This window comes from Malaclemys terrapin, chromosome 17, assembly GCF_027887155.1.
Source record: "Malaclemys terrapin pileata isolate rMalTer1 chromosome 17, rMalTer1.hap1, whole genome shotgun sequence".
Classification (NCBI taxonomy): domain Eukaryota; kingdom Metazoa; phylum Chordata; order Testudines; family Emydidae; genus Malaclemys; species Malaclemys terrapin.
In genome coordinates, this window is record NC_071521.1 from 11,290,088 (window position 1) to 11,312,594 (window position 22,507).

Below are 22,507 nucleotides of genomic sequence, written 5' to 3' on the forward strand. Positions count from 1 at the left end.
GTTTTGTCTACTGGTTAGAGCATGGGACTGGTAACCAGGACTCCGGGGTTCACTCTGCCATTGACATGTTGGGTGGCCTTGGCCAAGCCCCTTCCCCTCTCTGTGCCTCAGTTTCCCCATCCGGGGCTATCCCTACTTGGCTATTGAAGGTTACTGAACTGTGCACACTGCTGGTGTCAGTGACTCAGGGATGAAAGAGGTGTCAGGCTCAGCTGGAAGCAGGGGGGCGATGTGCGGGGGCGTTGGGTCCTTGGGGTGTTGAGTCACGGAGGCTGCAGTAAAGTCACAGGCACCGCTTGGAGTCATGCAGCCTGGGATTGATTTTTTTCAGCTATTCCTTTTGACGTGTGGGGATATTTGCATGCGGGTGGGTGGACGTGCTGGCAGTGGCTGAACCAATTTCACTGGAGAGCTGTTGAGCTAAGCCCTGGGTCGTATGCAAGGCTCAGAGACAACAAAGACCAGGCAGGCAAAGAAATTGGATTCCTCCAGGGCCCTAGCCCAGGCATGCTAGTCAGCACATCTCAAGGACATCAGGGCAGGGGGCAGGCCAGACTAGAGGGGGAACCAATCCCAGCCCACTAGTCCAGGCCGCGGGCTTTCAAACTGTTGTCTGCCCCTGGGCTCCTTACCTGCTACAGCCCAGTCGGTGCCAGTGCTGACCTGGTGTCTGACTGGAGAACGAGGTTCCCCTGTTGCCTTCTGCCATGTGTCTGGTCAGATGTATAGAGCGTGGAGGTCAAATAACTTGCAACCTGCAGCGGAATGGGTCAGATTTACAGCATGAAAAGGGAGTGCGTGACCTAGTGGGTACAGCATTGCACTGGGATTCAGGAGACCGGGTTCAGGTCCCCTCCCCGTGCCTCAGTTTCTCCTTCATCTTCTCTGTTTAGTTTACACTCTGCAGACCAGGTGTGTCCATCCCCTAGCACCGTGGGGTCCCAACCTCTGCTGGGGCATCTGGGTGCTACTGTAATAACAGAGTTAATAACGAGGATTAAAACATATTCTAAAAGGGCACCTGCTGGAGGGGAGAGGCCCAAACTTCTCCTGGCTGCAGTAGGAGCAAGGTATTTACGAATCCCAGATTCAGACGGACTCCATGTTGTTCTCTCTTTACTTGTGCCCATCAGCCATTACCTTCCCTCCACAACCACTTTGGGTGTCCAGGGCCCAGAGCTCGCCTCTCCTCGTTGATTGGTGCGGATTGGAACTGGAATGTGCGATTTCTTATCTGAGTGTGGAGCTCAATCCTTTTCACGCTCCCTGCAAGGTAGCATTGCCCTCAATGCATTTAACGACTGCGCCAGGCTCCTGGCAGGAAGTTCCTTACGGGCTGACCCAAATCCTGCTGCCTGGGCAGGTGACACCCCCCCACACACCTTTGATTAACACCCCGTCATTTAGTGGAGTAGCAATCGTATGACTAAAGGGTACCCAAGCAGGCCTTCAGAAAACTGGGCTGCTACTTACTTCCTGCCTTGGAAGCCTTTGCAAATTCTCTGTGAGCTGCTCAGCACCAGGTCTCCTTTAGGGCAAGGGCTTCAGAGGAGAGCCTGTGCCTCGGGGCTGCTCTGTATCCCAAAGCAAACAAAGGCAGGCTGGTGTCAGAGCCTCGGTCACACGCGGTGCCCCAGGGAAGGGCCCGGAGCGGCAGTGTGTGGTCTGGGACGCCCTCAGATCCATTTCTAGCACTGTCACGCCACCCAGCCGACCTGGAGAGCTCTGGGCACAGACCAAAACTAATCAACCCCTCCCCAGAGTCAAGCGATGAGGAAGGGGACCCAGTTTGGATAGAGAGGGAGCCGCCCCACCCCCCACGGATGCTGGGCGTTGCTGTGCTGTCAATGGTTTGGGGCATGGTGATTTATTTATCTCGTTGTCCTTTGCCCGGGCCCCGCTGCAGCCCCCGGAGATGGTGCTTTGCGCACCAGTAACTCTGCAGTGACAATCGAAAGGCGAGCGACTCCAGGCAGAGAGGGTGACAGTAAGCAGGAAAGATAAATATTTCAGTTCTGACTTTAACGGGAAGGGGGAACAAATCCTTTTTGCTTAAGAGGGGGAAATCCATATTTTATGAGATGGAGAAGAGCAGCGATGGAGCTGCTGAAACTACAGCAACTACCGCGCTCCCACCCCCACCCCACTTGGCCTGTTTGCTGCCTGCCTGCCTGAGGCTGGAGAGACCTAGAGGAGCAGCATCCCCCCCACACCTGCCCCATCTCTCCCACACGCCTCGGCCTGCTGTCTCCCCTCTCTCCTGGCTAGATTTCCACCACTCTCCTCAGCCCCCTGCTCTGGCTTCAGCTGCAGAGGAGTCGGACCCTGTCCTCGCTAGGCTAGGAGCGGACATCTCAGCCCCTGAATCCTCAGGTCTGGGTACAGGAGCCAGCCACATGCTGTTCCTCTCCGCCCTCTGTGCCCCACCCTATAGCCTGCGCACACCCACAGGCAGCACCTCACCCGAGAAGGCTCACTGTGATCTATGCTCGCACGGCAGAGACCAGCACGGACCGAACCACAAGCAGGGCCATGGACTAATACTCTGCACTCAAGTAGCCGGTGTCATCTAAGGATCTCAAAGTGAGGGGGAAACCGAGGCCCTGAGTGGGGACACGACCAATTGCCGAAGCAGGATTCCCTTTCCCCTACTCCAACCATTAGAAACGCTCTCCTGGCTCTGAAATAGAATCCAGGCCCCTGCTCCAACCAGCAGCGACTCCTGCTCTGATCCACACTAGAACCCAGCACTAGCTGTCCCCACAGCGGCGATGAATCCTGCTCAGGACTCCGGCGGATCAGGAAGGTTTGTTGATTCCCCCTGTAGTGTTTCTCGAGAGAGCTCTGCGTGTCGCTAAGCTGCCAAAGCGTCTCTCTAATCGCCAAGCCCTCCTGGGGCCCTGAGCTGGTGAAGACGGGCCCCTCATGCTGCCCTGAGCAGCGCACAGGCAATTGGCCTAGTTACAAGTTAAGGTCAAAGCAGATTAAAGGGGAGCCTCATGGCTGCCTCTGCCCCTGCCCTGCTCCCTCCCTCCACGCACAGGACCATGGCAGCCAATCGGAGCCGACATCCCTCCTGGAAATCAGCTTTGGGCCCCTTTCCAGCCACGCGGCCTCCTCCCGTCAGCTGAGTCCGACGAAAGCCCTTTTAAAAGGGCTTAACTGCAGCTTCTCAAGTGCTCAATGCGAGGATAAAAATTAAGGCTCTAATTCTAGAAGGTAAGTACAGCATGGATCAGAGGGAACGCTGGCCACTTCTTCCAGGCAGCTTCCCCCACCCCCAGGCCCGCCACCCGCCATCCTTAAGTCGGGCCTGCAGACCTCTGCCAAACGCTAGCTTGCAGGGTCTTGCTGGAGAAGCCTGTGCAGGGGGTGATGCATGCCAGTGGTGGTGTATCAATGCTGCCAGAAACCCGGCCAGATGAGCGGGCATGAAGTTACCCATCTGCTCAGGGTGAGCCCTGCAGGGAGTGCACAGGAGCCCAGCATTAACCCAATCAGCAGGCACTGCCGGGGCACCTTTCGTCCGAGGACCAGACTCCCTACCAAGCAACCCCGATGGCCATCCGGAGTGACTCCGGATTTACACCAGGGCATGCAAGGGTACAATCTGATCTCGCAGCTCAGCCCACCCCATAAAAAAGGGCAGCTACATCTCCATTCAACAGATGTGGAAGCTCTAAACTCATAGACTTTAGGGCCAGAAGGGACCATTGTGATCAGCTAGTCTGACCCCCTGCATATCGCAGGCCACAGAACTTCACCCACCCACTCCTGTAACAGACCCCTAACCTCTGGCTGAGTTACTGAAGTCCTCAAATCATGGGTTAAAGTTCAAGTTACAGAGAATCCATCATTTACACTAGTTTAAACCTGCAAGTGACCCATGAAAAAACCCCAGCGTCTCTGCCAATCTGACCCAGGGGAAAATTCCTTCCTGACCCCAGATATAGTCATCAGTCAGACCCTGAGCATGTGGGCAAGACTCACCAGCCAGACACCAGGAAATAATTCTCTGTAGTAACTCAGAGCCCTCCCCAGCTAGTGTCCTATCACCGGCCATTGGAGATATTTGCTGCTAGCAGTCACAGATCTGCTACATGCCATTGCAAGCCGTCTAATTAGACCATCCCTTCCATAAACTTATCAAGCTCAGTCTTGAAGCCAGTTAGGTTTTTTGCCCCCACTGCTCCCCGCGGGAGGCTGTTCCAGAACTTCACTCCTGATGGTTAGAAACCTTTGCCTAATTTCAAGCCTAAACTTGTTGATAGACAGTTTATATCCATTTGTTCGTGTTCACATTGACACAACTTAAATAACTCCTCCCCGCCCTGACATTATCCCTGTGATGTATTTAGAGAGTAGGGCCCAGCTCACCATTGTGCCAAGACCCCTTTATGCCACGTTGATGGGAACACCCCCTCCTCCCCCTCCCCCCCCGCAGAAAGGGGTTTGGCTCACTGGTGTCTGACTACTGGAGCAAACTCTGTCCTAGCCCTGCTCCCAGCATCCGGGACAGCACAGGCCTTGAGGAGGGAGCGGGAGGCACTGCCAGAATGCACTGCTACAGGGAGTCACATGAAGCAAAGCCAAAGTTAGAGCAACCCCGGGGCTGCTCTAACTGATATAATGGGCCCATGCCATGCCCAGGCTGTGAGAGTGAATAGGTGATTTGAAACCCCCTTTGTCTCTCCCTGCTCCATTCCCACACTCCACTCCTTGACACACCAATAGAGAACTGGGACACTGTGGTGTAAAAGGGTTAAATGGTGTGTGGGAAGGAAGCCCCCCCGAATCCTCTTAGTGCCAGACCTGAGCACACTAGAGCCAGGTGTCTCAGTCAGGAACTCATTGGGATTTTTTTTAATGCCAAACTTTAGTCCAATGATACAACAGAAGGGGGAAAATAATCCAAGGGGACAATACATTGATTAGCACTTGAGAGACCGAAGGTTCATCAGCCATAGATCACGGGCACCCAAGCCAGCCGCTGGGGGAAGCAGCTTTTATATAAGGGCATCTTAGCTCCATCTGACCCCAGTTCTGAGGGGGCCATATCAGGAGAGTCCACCCCAGCTCACAGTCCCGGCTCTGAGAGGGTGACTGGAGGGGGAGCGGCTGCTGGTTTGGGTTGCTTCTGTTGCTAATTCTCAGCACCAAAGCGTTGCTGGGGAACGTCGCTTTGAGCCAAGTATGGCTCTTCGGCCAGACCATGGTCAGTGTGCCCCTTCTCACTGACGAATGTTCCTGCAGACAGGCCTTTGCCTGCCGGGAGGCTGGGGGAATGGCTGCTCCTCAGCCAGATCCCCACATTCACATGCAAAGAAGGGGAGTCACTGCATGGCTGCAGCTCATTTGGCAAGAGAGGAAGGATGGATCAGTGGTTAGGGCTTTAGCCTGGCCCTTGGGAGACCCAAGTTCCCTTCCCGGCTCTGCCACAGACTTCCTACTAATAGTTGCTTTGTGCCTCAGTTTTTTATTGACGTTAACCCAGGGGGTTTCAGACACCAATAAAAGTTGGCGTTCTGGGCAAGAGAGCAAGTGAGTTCTTTGCTCTGAGCTGATTCCCATCCCTAGGAGACGGGCGACAATGACATGGCATGTCCCCTACACCCCATAGTTCCAACGTAATTAGCGAGTGTACAGGGTTTGATTTGCGCCCAGGTCTCATAAAGCACTCCTGGAGCGAGACGGTTCTGCAGAGCGCCACGCCGTGGAAAAGGCAGCGGGACACCTGGCTCCTCACGGGAATTGCTGGCAGTGGGGACGGGCTCAGAACTCTCACATCCCAGCTGCTGCGCCCAGGGCCCTAGACCAAATGGCGCCCCAAGCAAAGAGCGTCTTTGGCACCCTCCCTTCCATTTGTTCCACTTTGGCGCCCCCCAAGCCCAGCACCCCAGGCTGTCCCCTGCCCCTAAATCCAGCCCCATCTGTGCCTTTTGTTTCCCCAGGTTTTCCAGCGGCGGGAGGATGGCTCTGTGAATTTTTTCCGCGGATGGGAAGCATACCGGGATGGATTCGGGAAGCTGACGGGAGAGCACTGGCTAGGTATGCCGCTCCAGCCCACTGCACTGGGGCTAGCAAAACCATCTGCCTAGGGTCCTTTTAAATTCTCCTTGGCATGTTGTGGGGAGAGGGGCAGGGGTTGCTTTTCTCATCCATGGTGTTTTATCTGGGGAGAAGAACAGAAAAGTCCTTCGATGAATCAAACCAGCAGCTGGGGAGGGGAATGGGGGTTGCACATATGGGCTGGACCCACTGGGATCCACAGTGCTAGAGAGCACTGGGGGAAGGGGAAAACACACGGTTCCTCCTGGCAATGGCGGGGACCTGGGGCAGGGCTGGGGCCCAATCTGGAGACAGCAGGAGTGGGTGTATTGTGGCTAATAGCAGCCCACTCCCCTTTCTGCAGATATGAAGGTGGGGCGGGGAGGGGAGTGGGGAGCTGGAGACAATAGGATGCTGTGTGAGGTGGCTAGATACCTTGTGCCCAGCGCCGTGTGGCTGTCACTAATCCGCTCAGCAGAGCCTCTTACTCCTGAAGCCTCTTGAGCTATAGGAGAATCCCCATTAGCAGTACAGGGCCTAGGACACAGTCAAGCAAGTCCGACTCCAACACAGAAAGCCGGCCTAAAAAAATCAAGGCTAAATCCATCCCTGAGGTAACTATCAAAGTCACAGCATCACCTCGGGGTGGGGCAGCGTTTGGCCCCCTGGGGGCATTGCCCAGAGACTCTAGGTTATGGCCCAGCGGAGACAAGAAAAGCCAACCCCTGCAGGCAGTACCACCCCCTACGTCCTATAAGAGCCCGTCAAAGGAACTGGCCCCGTGCTCTGTGCCGAGGCGCTGGTATTGCCCAGGGAGCTCGCGGCTGGCAGGCAGGGGGCCTGGAGGTAAGGTGGCATTGCAGGGATCTCACTGCCAGGGCGCAGGAGGAAGGAGACGAGCCCAGCAGAGGCCTCTGGGGTTCTTTGGCTCTCCCTGAGGCTGAGGAAACGGACACCAGAAGCCTTACAAAGAGCGAGGCGAGCTGCTCAGCAACCAGCACACTCAGCCCAGCCCCTCACTAGCCATCCCTGCCGCACGGGCACCCAGGCACGGTTGGCATCCTGATGCAAACGCAGAACAGGGTGGCTGCTGTGCAGTGGGGCCCAGGGCGCTCCACCTCCATGGGGTGTGTGTGTGTGTGCAAGCGCTTCTGAATCTGGTTAGGGCCAGGGGTGCTAATCTGAGGAGGAGCTGCTAATTAGAGTGTTAAAGGAGCTTGCTCTGTGTGTGTCTGGCTGTCTGGGGGGGTAATAGCAGCTGATCAATGAAGGGCTGGGGCGGGGCTGCTGGTTCAGGAGAGAAGGGGCAGGCAGAGGAGGTTCAGGCGGGAGGGAATCAGTAGCAAACAAGCCAAGGGCCACACTTGAGCTGTGGAAAGCAGGCACTTGGCCTCCTTTTCTGAACAGCAGAGCGAGGCTGGGGCTGGGGCTGGGGAGAAGGTGAGGAGGCAGAGTCGCCATTGGCTGACAGGAAGATGTTAAGTCTCCCAGTACAATTGCAATTGTTTGATCTTTTAAACCCAGCTCCTGCTAACACAGCTCCGGGTTGTCTTTAAAGATCCTTCCCCTCCTCCCCCCACTCATTGCTCAGTGAGATGTCAGGGCAACCCCTGAGGAGTGCCTGCCTCCCCCAGCTCCTGCGGGCACAGCCCCCTGCTACAATCCATGCCCAGCGCTCCCTCCGGGACAGGCCCGAGCTCAGCGGCTGAAGCCAGGAGGTGCGGTGTGGGGGCCCCTCTCCCCACCCCAGGGCGTGGGTGGTGGAACTCACCAGGTGCTACTAGACCCTCCGCAGCGCGCACTCTGCTCCACAGGGTGAGCACGGCCTCGAATCCTGGAAAACAGACTGAGGAGGGGAAGGGAGAGAATTGAAAGAGACCTAAGACTCACCTTGGGAAGTGTCACTTATTGCCACTGACCGCTCCCGAGACATTTAATTAAATACCCTCTTCGTTAGTCGGCGAGCCAATGGGCTGCAGAGCTCCCCGCATGTGCCTGCGTGTCCGGGAGAGAGGATCTGCTCCCCAAGCCAGGACTGACGTGCAGCAAAAGCCCTGTCCTTCACCACCCCTGTAGGGACTGTTAGCTGTGGTGGATCCTTAACCTGACAGGTTGAACTCAGCTGGATGAAGGACCCCTCGACTCTGGAGATGAGGAGCAGCCTGTTTGGGGGAGCCCCGTTTGCTCCCTCTGCCCCCCAGTCCTCCTCCCCAGCTCCCTTTTCTGGAGGGTCCCCCCAGGCGGGGCAATGGCTGAAGCGTTCTGTTGTCTGCCCAGCATTCATTACTCACCTCAGCTCTGTGGTGAGCCAGGTGCCTGTGCCCATGACTGACTCTCCCGCTTTGCCGCCACAGGGCTGGCGCGGGTCCACGCCCTGACCACGCAGGCCAGCTACGAGCTGCGCATCGACCTGGAGGACTTCGACAACGGCACGGCCTTCGCCCAGTACGGCACCTTCGGCGTGGGCCTGTTCTCCGTGGACCCGGAGGAGGACGGCTACCCAGTCACCATCGCAGACTACTCCGGAACAGCAGGTCGGTCTGCGCTGCTCAGGGGTCGCTCCCCGGTCCCCACGCCGCCCAGAGGAGAGAACGGGGTGGGAAAGGGAGATGAGGCCTTGTTTCTGAGGGGCTGTGTCAGAGCCGGCTGCAGCCAGACCCCTCCCTGCCGTCGCTGCCTTGAGTCCCACAGCCTCATGCCTTTGATGAGCCCCGACCTTTGCCATTCATTCCATATTGCTACAGGGAGGAAACCAAGCTCATACCAGCCATAGGGAGACCTGGGATAGCGCGTGGGGTGGGGGTGGAGGGAAGCTGTGGGTCAGGAGTGAGGTACATCAGCAAAGCATTTGGGAGCCTAAAAGTGGACTAGCAGGGGGAGCAACTGGTCAGACCTGAGGTGCATTTGCAGGACTGTAGCAATAAGGGGAGTTTGCTCAGCCCGTCTCTCTCTCGCGTCCCTGACCTCCAAGGTCCCTGTCGCCAGGGCAGACCCAGAGGGCAGAGAGGCAAAGCCGCTCCAAGCCGCTGTTTGCACCAGAGCCGCTCACTGCGCTGGTACAAACTACGGCTTTGCCTGGGGCCTGTAGACAAACAGCTCAAAGCAAAGCTGAGGCCTGACCCGCGCCCGCTCACCTACATAGCCATTAAACAAGGGAAGCTGGCTTGAGGCTGAATCTAGGGGATGCAGGAGGCTGAAAAGCAGGGTCAGGGGGCGAGCGAGGCCCAGCAGGGACTGGCAGGCGCTTTGCTGAGGGCGCTCTCCCCTCCCCCGGCAGGAGACTCCTTCCTGAAGCACAACGGCATGAAGTTCACCACCAAAGACCTGGACAACGACCATTCGGAGAACAACTGCGCCGCCTTCTACCACGGGGCCTGGTGGTACCGCAACTGCCACACCTCCAACCTCAACGGGCAGTACCTCAAGGGCCACCACAGCTCCTACGCTGACGGCATCGAGTGGTCCTCCTGGACGGGCTGGCAGTACTCGCTCAAATTCACCGAGATGAAGACCCGGCCTGTCAGAGAGGAGAATTAGCCTAACGGCGTGACCCCTCCCCCACTCCCTCTTTTTTCCCCTCCCCTTCAGCTCAGTGTTGTCTTGTCCATGAGTCAGGGGGCAGCCAGGGTGAAAAGCCCCTCTGATAATGCCCCGCTCAGCACCAGGACAGGGGGCCCAGCCGGAGCCCCCTGCCAGAGGAGGGGCGGCTCTTCCCCCGAGGATGCGTCTCAGGGGAGAGGTGGTCGCTGCCGCCTCCTTGCTCCGAGCGCCTCCAAGGACACGCGCCCCCGGCAATGGAGTCGGCCCTCCTGCGTTTGGCCTCCCCCCCTCCAGCAAGCCAGCGGCACCCTGGGCTCAGGTGTGCGTAGGGGTGGGGAGCGGCACGGACCTGCTGGGCTTTGGCTTGTCATTACAGGGCAGCTCCAGTGAGGCGGCAGGTGAAAATCCCTTGGTAAAGCCGGGAATCAACCCACCCGACAGTCCCAGGAGACAGCGTCTGGCCTGTAGTTCTTGATGGGCTTTGCCAAGGGTGTACAGCAGGACCGAGAAGGGGAAGCCATGGTGAAGGCAGAACCCAGGAGGCCCGACTCCCAGCCCCTGCACGAAATACCAGCTGGCCCCATAGAAAACACCACCCCATGTTGATTCCCTGGACTGAGCTGGGCTCCGAGCACATCCAGAGGGCTGAGCTGGCAGGTGCCCCGGCTGACGCCGGAAAGGTGGCATGTACAAAATGCAGCCCCAGGGGGCTCAGCAGATGGTACATGAAGGCCGCAGAAAGGGGACAGTGCAGATCCTGAACAGTTCTTCGTACCTACCCTGGGGTCACTGAAGCTGCCTCTTCCCCACCAGCCACTCGCTCTCTGGCTCCAAGGCTCCACTGGTGATGGGGCGTCAGGTCTCCAGCAGGGAGGAGGGTTGTATCTGTCCGGGTCAGGGGATGATATGACACCTTTCTGCTGGGGTTTAGCCCAGGTGTGCCTCTGGATTTATGAGCAATTCCCCCTCCCATTCAAAACAGCCCCGCATCCCAAAGCCAGTTTCTGCTGCTGCTCGCCAGCTTCAGTCTCTCACCCTGTGACATTCCCACGCCCAGCAACGACTAACACCCTCCCACAGTCTGCCATCCAGGCGCGGGGGGGGGGGGAACACAGTAATTCAACCTTGGAACTGAGATGGAGGTGACCCCAAACAGTCCACCAGCTCTCCCAGCCCCATTGCTGCCCTATGGGGCTCGCTGGATCACTACACGCCACGTGGGTGCGCTTGGCACTGCGCACCACGCAGCCCTGGGGCTTAGACACCCGGAGAGTATTGGCTGGACCCCTCAGAAGAGATGATTGGCACTGCCCCATATCAGCTGTGTTGGCCAAGGTGACGGGGCAAAGCTCACGACTGCAGCTTTGGAGGTGGGAGGGCTCCAAGCGGGAAGCCAGCTGAAGCTCCCAGGTGACGCTTAGGGGATACGTTTCATGGAGTCTTTTTGCCAACCAAACCCACTCGGAAGGGGGCGAACCCAGCCCCCCTTTGTGGAAACGTGACCTTAGCTCTACGGTAGCTGTGCCCTTCCCCCAGCTCCTTCGGAGACTGGCTGCAGGAAAGAACATCTGGTTCTCCACGGGGGAATTCCTGCCCCTGACCTGCAGAGGATGGGGAGCTGCCGTTCACTGCCAGCCCACATGAACCTTGCGCTGGTTTATGCACCTGCCGATATTCAAGCCTCTTGTTTCTTCAAATCCCATGAAGGTTTTGCAACCCCCCCACCCACCCACCCCCAAAACCCCTGAGTCAGGCATCATATCTGTGAGGTGTGGCTAACCGTGTCGTGGCCCCATCCCAGCGGCTGACCAGCCCAGGCGGCGTGCCGTGCGACAGAGGGATTCCAAGAATCCTCATCCTCTGGGACGTCACGGAAAACAGGGAAGAGCAAAGAGGATTGAGAGGAGCCATTGTGTGGAGCACGCAAGTCACAGCCAATTCTCCCGCTCCCTTGTCAAGGAGGCACTTCACAGCCCAAGCTGTTCAGCGTCAAGCCAGATGGTCAGCAGCGGAATCCTTGCCCAGGTTTCTCCGGGCCCAATTCCCCAGCATTCAGGGCTTTGCTTTGTTGGTAGCACTTTGCAGAAGCCATGGTGCAGGTAGACATCCAGCTGCTTACAACGAAAGAGAGGGGAGGGGCGAATGTAGGGTGACCAGACAGCAAATGTGAAAAATCGGGACAGAGGGAGGGGGGTAATAGGAGCCTATATAAGAAAAAGACCCAAAAATCGGGACTGTCCCTATAAAATTGGGACATCTGGTCACCCTAGGCCAATGGGAACGCGCCTGCTCCTGACTGAGATGCTAAGGATGGAGCAGAGCCCTGCCAGCACAGACGCACTCCATCCTTATCTGCTGTGCAGGAAATGGGAGACAATCAGGCTCTATTCTGTCCGTGCTGGACTCTCTAATGGTAGGGCGTGCCGCTGAACGCTGTAGTGTAAAAGGGTTAAATGGTGCGTGAGAAGGAAGCCTCCCCTCCACCCAACCCCCTTAGTGCCAGACCCGAGCACGCTAGAGACAGGTGTCTCAATCAGGAACTCATTTGGATTTTGTTTAATGCCAAACCACACAAAAATGCTCAAAGCCTTCCAGTTTGTGTGGCATCACTATCTGGAGACACCATCCCTGCAACGCAGTGGTGCCAACGCCCCCTGCTGCTGGCACTTGGCAGCATCACTTACAAGAGCAGCGCGAAGAAGTTTTGTGCTTTGCTTGTTCCGACTCCACACGTCTTTGTGTTTCCCTCCCACCACTTTACAGGCCAGGCTGATTCTCTGGCATTAACATTTCATGGCTGTGTTCTTTTTACTCCTCTTCCGCCACTGGCCAGCAGTTACCTGAGCAGCGATCTGACGGATTTCCACAGAACCAGGTGTGGGCTTTGAGGCGTCTAAGAATAGCCCAAGGACAGCTGACTCTTCGTTGTAGGACACTCCGGTAGGCAAGAAAACAGCTTGATTTAAAGGGGGATTAGGGCTGTAAAGCAGGCATCCAAATCAGAGTTCTTAAGCTTACTAAAGCATGGGGCATTTCGTTACCTCTGCTGGGGCTGCCTTCTCCCCCATCCTTGGGGCAGAGCGAGATTTCCGAAGGGCAGAGGGTTGCTTTTGGCCTTTGAAAGACACCAGGTGCCCGGGCCAGGGGAGGTGGTGGGTTTTTTTTTTTAAATAGTCCTTGAGAGAAAATGCCCATAGACCCTCCTCACCCAACCCCTCTGCAAATTACTCTGGTTGGTTGCTGGACAAAAGGATTCAAAGGCTACACAGCCCAGGGTCAGAGCACTTTGTGCTGGGCTTGTGGGGAGCGGGAGGAAAGGAACATAATTGGAAGGATAATGAAATTCACTAAGTTATTGTTCACTGTGTCTACTGCAGTGGATGGAGGCCGCAGTGCGCCAGGTGCTGCGCTGACACATAGTAACTGTCTCTGTCCTGACGAGCTCACAGTCTAGACCAGACAGACAGCGGGTGGGTGGAAGGAAAGCTCGAGCTATGCCCACTGTACAGATGAGGAGCTGAGGCAGAGTGATTACGTGTGTTTCGGGCTGTAGGATCCTGCAGCCATACAAGCAGCAGTGGTGGATTAGAGATTTACGCTTCTCTCCACATAAAAAAAAAAAAATTCTCTGTAAATCTGTAGGTGAACTAACAGGGAGCCTTTGGGGAAAGTTTTTTCACAGTGAGGTGATTTTCTTGAGTGGTGTGTGTTGGCAGGGCAGGGTGCATTATATGTTTGGGATTATTGTGGTTTTCCCTCTGGTGGAGTCCAAGTTTCCATACTGAACATCTGAGGCCTGTCTGGGTCCGGCTGCCTCAGTTCAGTAGCACCTCTGTGGCTGTCAAACCCACCAGCTTTAAAATACGTCTTTTCCTTCCACCCAGACGGCACTGGTCGGAGGCTTGGCAGAATTCGATTTTCATTGCTTTAGAACGGTGACAGCTAAGATCAAGGGTTATTTTAAAGATCTATTTTAGATGATCAATTTAAATGTCCACAGTTATGGGAAATTATCTGGAGGGGAGGATTAGACAATTATTGAATGACAGATGTTGAAATTCAAAAAGTTAAAACTTCACCGCCATTAAAACACAAGCTGTCAACATCACACATCAAAATACACAAAGATCCTTCAACTCTAAGGAGTTCTAGTTTGTGTATCTGTAAATTTCAATGATCACCACTGGAAACAGTTTCTCCTCAGTTTGTGTGGGTACAGTGAAATTGACATTTACTGCAACAGTTACAGATACACAAGCTAACCCTTCCCAACCTAGCTATAACACTTGCTGTACAGAGGTGCACACTGGCTGGGTTAGCTTCATTAAGCAACAGGACATCAGTTCAGATCCGATGTCGACTTTTATTGCACAAGGAAAGACCTAAGCTACCTGCCTAAGGGTTATGTACGCTTCCACCTTGACCTAAACTGCCTGCTGGAGAGGGGAGGCCAAGCATTGCCAGGGAGCAGAGCTAGAGAAGGGGCTGTCCTGGTGGAGGGGAATACTGTGAACGTTTCTCAGTTGGTTGGTTTTCTATTTCACTGGAACAAACTGTAAATAGTTTTTATAGCATTTGCCTTCAGGACGGATGGGAACTCCTGGCTACAGACCCAGACTGTCCAGCCAGCCTGGGAACATGGTAGCACTCAAGGAACTTTGCTCAGTGGGGGAAAGAGGTGTGTTGGCTTCCCGTGTTTCCTCCCAGGGCCATTCTTCCTGGGGGTCGGGGAGGGTGAAAGTTGTGTGCTGTCCGGCACCGAGCACTTTGGGTAACTGGCCCTGTGTCACCCAGGACTCCTTAATAAGTTTGTTTTGAATGGCATGAGAGGTATTTAATACAATCAGTGGCCCCAGGATTCCCAGGGATTAGCTCTAAGAGTGCACGGATCAAGCTGCAGCCTGGCATTAGACTAAACCCTGTCTACGATGACACCTCCCCTGGAGAGAAGCAGGAAGCGGGTGGGGTCCGGGAAGGGCAGGACAATTACAGCCAGACACCAGGTGCTGGGCGAAGGAGGCAGATGGTGGGCACTGCCGTGCATACAATGCCCCTCCAAGAGCTTCCTAAGGGTCTGTGCAGCCTCCAGACCTGCAGCGTAGGGAGGCTCAGGCCTCCAGCTGGTCTGGAGCAGTGCATGGCCCGCTGACCAAGGGGCCGGTAACAGGGGCTCAGTTTAGATGGGAGCCCCTTTAACCGATGCTTGTTGGATTGCTGCCTTTGGCGCCTGCCCCATAGAGAGTCATGCAGGGCTGCTTCAGCTGACAGCCCCTTTCTCCAGCCCATGGCCTTTGGACGGGTTTTCCACACTGTAGGGGTTGGCCTAACTTCACCAGCCAGAGGACACGGACGTGTTTCTAGGCAGGTGCCGCACCCGGGCCTGCCCTTCACATGGCCAGCCCGTGTACCCGTGGAGGAGCTGGGGCCACACCGATGTCTGTTCAGGTCTGAGCTAGTGGACAGGTCGTGTTGTTTAGCAGTACAATGAAGTCTAGCTCGTGTGTGATTGGTGTCAAACGCTGTACATGTGGACTTTCTAAAACTCCTTAATAAAAGGAACTCATCACTCTGTATGCCCTGCGTCTGGGTCTCCATCCACCTCCAATCGCGCCCCCCTGCCCGGCCTAGGTTATTTCCAGGGGGCTGTCAGCGCTGGGAGCAGCTCCTGGCAGCGAGCGCTGCTGGCTTTAAAGAGAAATGGTTCTGCGGAGCTGCTGCTGGCTGTCTCCCTTTCATGCCAACCCCAGAGAGGGCCGGGCCCAGGTATCTTTCTGCTGCCAACAACTTAGAATTACCCCAGGGCCACGCTCCCAGCTAACGCCCCACACGGCCCTTGCGTGCTCCTTTCCCGTATGCCGGCTCTCGCCACCCAGGTTTCCGCACCGGCGCCAGCCTCCGTCGGCATTTACCACACTGGCAGGAGGAAGTGGCTTCACTTTAAGAAAACGAGGACTAATTACTGCCGTCCTGGCAGCCTTTCCCGCCATTGAACTTGCTGGGAACCCATCTGCTGCACCTTGGCAGCCGCTCTGAGAGAGGAGCAGCTTCACCTCAGAGGTTAAACGAGCATAGTTGCTTTTCTAAATATAAAAGCCCAGATCATTTCTACATGTAGGGTCTTAAAGGGACAGCTCCTCGCCCAGTGTACAGCAGCATCGCGCTGAAGACGTCAAGGGAGCTTTGCTGATTTACTGTAGCTGAGAGTCTGGCTCCAAATTTGAGATGGCTCATATGCTTAACCCTCATTCGGGTGGATTTCCAAGCCCTTCACAAGAACGAGCTGGGTCTCTCAGCCCCTCCGTGACACAGGTCAGTGTTAACATCCCCGTTCTACAGATGGGGAAACCAAGGCACAGAGTAAGTGACCTGCCAAGGCTGTTCAGAGAGTTGGTGGCAGAAGTAGGAACAAAGCTCAGGGGTTCCTGGCTCCCAGGCCCACATTTGTTCCACTAGGCCATGCTGCCAGAAGACAAGGAGCCCGAGTAGTGGTTGGTAAACCCCAACCTGCACCATGGGCTTGGGGGAAGGAAACATCAATGCCAGAAATACGAACCCAGCCCAGGCTTTCTTGGCTGAGGCAGGAGACACACGCAGGAAACACCCCATGCTGCCAAAGAGCGCAGGCACCTCCCTGCTCCTGCTAACCCCCCCTCGAGCTGTGGGCCAAGGGCACAAGGTTGGGGGGGGGGACGTCGCACACTGAGGGGCAATGCCCATTCAACAGCAGCCTTGCCAGGCTAGCAGAGAGGCCGGGCACACATCACGCCCACCAGCCATGGGCCAGGCCTTCCCCTGCAGCGCAGCTTTGGAGCCAGTGCAGAATAGCATCTTCCCCTGCAGCCCTTCCCAGCTGGGGTGGGCGCTACAGCTGAGCCTCGTGCACCTGACACTGGCTAGAGGGGGGGGAGGGGATGGGGGAAGGGAGGGACTCGGACAAGTCTTGGACGAGGGACGATTCCCAGAAAAGTTGGCCAGGGAGGAACGTCAATGAGAAAAGTTTGTGGTCGTGGAGCAGGGCTGGACTGGGGGGCCAGGCAGAGGGTCTCAACAACCGATGCCACCCAGCACCTTCAGTCCCAGCACTGCAGGAGTGTGCAATCCAGGGGGGCCTTCTGGACACCCCGAAGCAGCAGGGGGTGTAAGAGACCAGCAGTGACCGTGAGCCCTTTTGTCCATCTCCACTTAGCAAGGCCACTCCTCCCGCTGTGCCCACAGCCGGGCCCAGACACTTGGAAACGTCAACTGGTGCAGAACACAGCTGGCTTGCTCGCCTCGCAGCGGCTTGTGGCTGGACACACATCACCCTGTGCTCCAGACGGCTCTCCAGGTGCAATACCTTACGGCGATCTGAAACCACGAATCCCTTCAGGGTGTGGGTGCTGCGTGCTTTGGAGAGATGCTTCACTCCTCATGCTCTAGCCCAGCCATGACGTAGGAATGGACCGTCCCTTGATCTGGAAGCCTCTCTTCCTTGGCCCAGCAGAGTTGGTTTGCCATCTGGGCACACGAGGGCTGATTAGCCACAGGGGCTTTTCCAGATGGGTGGCCAGTGGGTGTCCCAGCCAGACAGCAGTTGAAGGGATCTCTCTTGCCATTCGTTGCTGCAGTTTCAGGTCCCAGGGGTGCGTCGCACGGTTCACGAACACCTGGAGCCTGCTTACCCCTTCGGAGAGATGGCAACAAGAACCCGTCAAGCAGGCAGGTACAATCCGGGAGTAACTCTCGGATCCCCGAGCACAGGGCAGGAACTCCACTGGCCAGGGCTGCCCGTTGCCTTTGGTGTCAGGGAGGGTGACTCAGAGCTAGTTAACGCTGCTTTCTCCAAATGAGGTGGCAAATCAAGAGAGTGCGTTAAGGACCCTAATCAGAGCCAGCTCACTGCTCCCATTGTGGCTGCCCAGACAGGCCCAATCAGTCAGCGGTCCCGCGCTCCATCTCCACCCGGCTTCCCAATGGGATCCCAGCCTCTGGAATGTGCAGCAATAAACCCGCTGAGCTGGCGTGGCTGGGGGGGGGACTTGGTCATTAACGGTGCAGCTTATTTAAAGGAGGCGCAGCCTGGCTCATCCTGGTCTCCAGAGCAGCTCCGCATAGACTGGCCGCCCAAGCAGCAAGAGCAAGGTAAGCAGGGATCCGCCCCGGGACAAAGGACTTGCTCCAGGAGATGCTCTTCCCCTCGTAGGCTCTGAGCAGCCTCCACTCTCGCTGGAGTCAGTGAGGGAGCCGCAAGCTCCCAGGACCAGGCCAGACGGGCCCTCGTCCGTGGCACTGGGCTGGGTAAGGAGCAGAGAGCTCCACGTACCCCCATGGCCCTCGGCCGAGGCGCTATTAGGCTGGCTGTAGAGTCTCTAAGGAGGAGGGGGGAGGTTTCCAAGCCAGTCCAGCCTTTACATCAACACCTGGCAGCCTGGTGAGCTCCTTTGCAAGTGGCTGACGATACCGGAGGGCCAGAGCCCAGGGCGCGAATGAGGAGCCGGGAAAGCATTGTGCCCCCGGAGCCCTCCTCCGCCTGTCTCCCCGCCAGCAGCTCCTGGGCAGTTAGTTCCAGGTCCTCGTGGTTTGATTTTAGGCGTTCTGAAGTTGCAACAGCCAGCGAGGAGTGGGCGTGGCCTCTTGCTGCCGGCTGGGTTTGCCACAGCCCTGGTGCGGCTTGTACAGCCACGGCTGTTCCTCACCCCCCTGCCCACGCCGCCTGACAATCCTGGGGGAAGCAGCACAGAGGCAGACATGGGGGTTCAGCCTTCACGGCCCAGCAGAGCCTGGGCTCTGTGGCACGGATGCTCACCTGTAAAGGAGATGCGCCACCCGCCCATGCGACAGAGCCCTAGACAGCCGCAGCTTCCCCACCTGGCTCCGGGTGCAGCGACTTTAATTGAAAGGCTTTCCTGGGAAGACATCTTCCCCCTTAGACCAACCCTCCCCTTTACAGAGAGGGAAACTGAGGCACAGGGCGATCATGTGACTTGCCCAAAGTCACACAGTGGTAGATGTAAGAATGCCACCTCAGTCTCCTGCTCTCTCCAGTACGTACGGCACAGTTCCCTGCTTTGATCACTAGAACATGCTGCCTCCATGTCAGCAGGGGGCTTCGGAGCCTCATCAAAAGAGACATCGAGCATCTTTACTGAATGCCATTAGCAGGTGCTAGTAGAAAGCAGAGGCTTGCTCAGGTGAGTGCACTTCAGCTTTCCTTGCAGTGCCCCTGGGAGGAGCACACAGCTTGCAATCCCATCATTCCAGTGAAAGGGTAATGGCCTTCGTTCAGTCAACCCTCGCCCAGGCCGAGCTGTGCTCTTCCCACGCTGCAAACCAGGCGAGTGCAGCAGGATTTGAATTCATAGTACCCAGGGGACGGCTACACTGCAGCTGGGTGAGAGTCTCCTCGGAACACAGACCCGCCCTAGCAGGGCTTGAGCGGGGACATGGCAGCTCGGGCTGTGCTCTCTCTCCCTCGCTCTCGGCTGCCGCGTAGTCAATACCCAGAGAGGCCAAAGCCCCTAGAGAGAATGCGAGTGTAGCAGAGAAGGGCACCAGGCCAGTCAGCTCGTTAAAGAGACGCCCTTCACACATCCGACCCCAGACCCATTGAGTGGCTCTTGGAAGCGGGGCTCGGCGAGGAACTTCCAGCACGAGCCATTGGATGCTGGGGAAGATTTCAAATAGGCCCCTAGGGACCGTTGTGCCAGATCCTGCTCTGCCAGGTGCCACATTAGACAGGAAGGCATCTTGGCTCAGACAGACCAGTCCCCTGATGGACTCTCGGGTGCTGCTTCTCTCCCACCCTGCGCAGGGAGTGGCTGGCTGGGGCTGGGGAGTTCTTCTGCACTGGGGGCCTCATTAAGCTGTGGCTGCTTTCAGAGGAGGTGCTGATATCTGGGGAGAGGTTCACTTACTGGCACATGCCTCCGTTGTTCTTTTCCATTTCCACCACCAGATGAAGGCTCCTTACTCCTTGTCCTGCCTCCTCCTCTTCAGCTTGGGAGCCTGCGTCCCTCCCGACGCCAGAAAGGAGACGGGAGAGCCAGGGGACGGGGTCCGGTTTGAGACAAGCTGGCAGGAAACGGCAGACGACACCTCCCCGAGCGGCCTAAGGCAGCGGAGATTTGAAGACCTCAGCTCCCTGTTCAGCGTGGCCAAGGAGCTCCAGGGCTTTGGCAAGGAGAGGGCAGGCTTCAGGTTCAGGTTCGGGAGGCAGGAGAGCCGGGAAGAGGAAGGCGAAGGGGTCGGTTTCCTGCGGGGGGACGGCGAGAAGCGCAGCGGCACCCTGGGGAACCTGGCGGAGGAGCTCAATGGCTACAACAGGAAGAAAGGGGGATTCAGCTTCCGCTTTGGCAGAAGATGAAGGACTGGACTTGACTGAGTCACCCCCGGGGGGATCTTACCCTTTACTCTGCCCTTCCCAACTCCTGCCATCTCCAGCCAAAGAAGTGCTCCAGGTCCCATCCTTTTCTACCCTGCCAGCTAGTTTCCCTTGGAGAAGAGGGCTGGGGGAGGTTGCTATTTTTTGGTACCACACTCTCTCCATCACTTTCAACTCTGTCCCAGATTTCACATCCCCACCTCACCGTCCATGTCCCTGCTAGGCCAGGCCCCTGATCGGGGACTCGGGGGTGGGGAGAGGGAGAAAAGGAGGGCGGGTGTTTATAAAAGATGGCCTTAAAACCCCCGCACGTTGTGCTGCCTTTGCTGGAGCTCACTAAAAGCGACCGTGGGCCGAGCTGCGTTCACGCTGTCCCCGATTGTTCTGAGCCGTCGCCGTCGCCGCTGTCAGTGCATTGAGAGGAGCGCGCTGCTATGAATAAGAATCGGCAGACCCGGCGCTGCCATGCTTGTAAGTTAAAGTAGAGAGACTGAATGATTATAGGGGGATAATCAAAGTGTTGACAGTCTCCATAGGGACTGCCTGGAGCTGGCATCTGGAATATGGCTGTGAATGAGGAATAGGTCCCACCGGGCACTGGATACAATTCTAAAAGTTCCTGCTCTCTCTCTCCCTCTCATGAACACAAACTCCCTCCGGCAGCAAATTCTGTTCAGTGCCAAGATGCCATTTACAAAAGGATTGCTCCTGCGTGCAAACCAGGACCAGGCAAAATGGCCCAATAAACAGTCAGGCTTCAAAATCCCACCAAGCGAGTATGCCGGGCCAGGCATCGGATAGGGGCCAGAACTGCTCCCACCCTGCAGCGGCTGGATCCCGGAGCATTGCTGTCTCCCAGACCCGACTAGGGCAGCTTTTGTTACCCGCCAGCATACCGATGCGGGACCAGCTGATGGACAATCGCATTGCAGAGCAAACCCAGATCTTTGCCTTGCTGCTGAATTGTTCCCACATTAACCCCTTGGGCCTTGCCTACATGTGGTTAAACGCTCCCAGTGCTGGCAAAGTGCAGGGAGCCCCCAATGCAGCTTACTGGCTGTTAAACATTGAAGCACAGCGTCATCTACCCCCGGGACACTGTGGTGGAGATGCCAGTGGCTGGTGCACACTAGCACGGCCGCCAACTCTACCACTAGTGAAGCTTCACCATTGGGAGGGCTTAGCAAAAAAAATACCGTGTCGGCAAGGCCCTGCAGAGTGAGCCTGATTCTCAGCGCTCGCCTCTCGTTTTTGCAGACAGTGTTTTGTAACTGCAACCTACTGTGCATGCTTTTCTGTGCCCTCCACCAACGGCAGGCACAAATATGAATAATTAGAGGTCTGATTACCTGGCTTGCAGCTGCTAAGGGGCTAATGGCTACTAATATTTCACCGCAGGCACACAAAAAGTAGCGGCAATTATTTGCAGGTGCTGAGCTGCCCCCGCAAAAGCAGAGAGCACGTTGAGACTTGGCTGAAAAGCCAGGCTCCAAAAGGGGCATTGTAACGCACATCATGCAGGCAGCCCTCTCAAAACCAGCGCCTCCCTCAGAGGCCAGCACAAATTGCTCTCCTAGTGGAGAAACGGCAGGAGAATACTTCCAGTGGGTTACCCGAGACCTGGGGATGGCTACGGGAGGTGGCTTAGTGCAGGTTGCTCTGGCTAGACAAGTGGACCCGATTCCGATTTCAATTACACTGATGAAAAACTGGATTTGCAGTGATGTGAGGGCAGAACCTCCCCCTCGCCCCGTACAATATGCACATTACCCACACCCAGGTCACCCTCAGGATTAACTTGGACGGTGGCTGCTATTCGGGGGCGAGGCGAGGCAGGGCGTTTTTCCTTTCCTCACCTTCCAGCGCTGTAACTGAACTCTCACTGCAAGCAGCATTCAGCGTGTCCAAGCCAAAACGGACTCAACCGGGGGAAAGGCGTCAGATACATTTAGAAACGCACTTTTGGTCCTTCTCTAATCCTATCCCACGACAGGCCCCGAGTTCAGAGAACACACATTCACCAGTCTGATTGAACAGCAGAGCTGGGGAGCGGTTATTGATGTTACTATGGCAACCCTGCTCTCTTTTTCCTTTGTGAATGTTCAAATCCTCAATAAATATCCACTCGTCAATTTTACGCAGAGCTGCCGGGGGACAGCTGCGTTTTTACACATGGCGCAGCGAGAGTCGGTAGCATTAAATATTCCACCCTTAGAACCTTGCGTTTTGGCAGTGAAAACCCATCACTCTGCAGCGGTGACACTCGGCAGGGAAGAGCCGTTTTGCCCGCTCTGGGAGAGGAAGTGAAGTCGAGTGATTAGAGCAGGGGCTGGAAGCCAGGACTCCGGGGGTTCTCTTCCCAGCTCTGGGAGGGAAGCAGGGTCTAGTGGCTTGAACAGGGGACTGTATGCATATGTTTGTACAACAAGATTATTATAAAGGGACAAAACTACCTGCCATTAGGGCAACTTCTGACAAGCCAGAGGCTTTAATTTTGCTGACCTGGTGAGTGGAGCAGACCTGGGTGTGTCAGAGCTTGGTTTCAGGCAGCTTCATCCT

The 22,507-nt window shown here is 56.4% G+C and overlaps 2 protein-coding genes across 2 annotated transcripts in view; both read left to right on the forward strand.

Moving 5' to 3' along the window:
* Positions 1-11,269, forward strand: part of FIBCD1 (fibrinogen C domain containing 1) — a 36,275-nt gene extending 25,006 nt beyond the window's left edge. Inside the window, exons 5-7 of the mRNA XM_054007682.1 lie at positions 5,952-6,048; positions 8,403-8,582; positions 9,326-11,269. Coding sequence (XP_053863657.1) covers positions 5,952-6,048; positions 8,403-8,582; positions 9,326-9,585 — 537 coding nt within the window. The 3' untranslated portion in view covers positions 9,586-11,269. The remainder of the gene's footprint in view (positions 1-5,951; positions 6,049-8,402; positions 8,583-9,325) is intronic.
* An 8,253-nt stretch (positions 11,270-19,522) lies between these two features.
* Positions 19,523-19,930, forward strand: QRFP (pyroglutamylated RFamide peptide). Its single transcript, XM_054007165.1, has one exon. It carries the CDS (start codon positions 19,523-19,525, stop codon positions 19,928-19,930), a length of 408 nt encoding a protein of 135 aa, XP_053863140.1.
* The last annotated feature ends 2,577 nt before the right edge of the window (positions 19,931-22,507 follow it).

Coding starts and splice junctions, on each gene's coding strand:
- QRFP (XM_054007165.1), top strand. CDS start 19,523: ATGAAGGCTCCTTACTCCTTGTCCTGCCTCCTCCTCTTCAGCTTGGGA.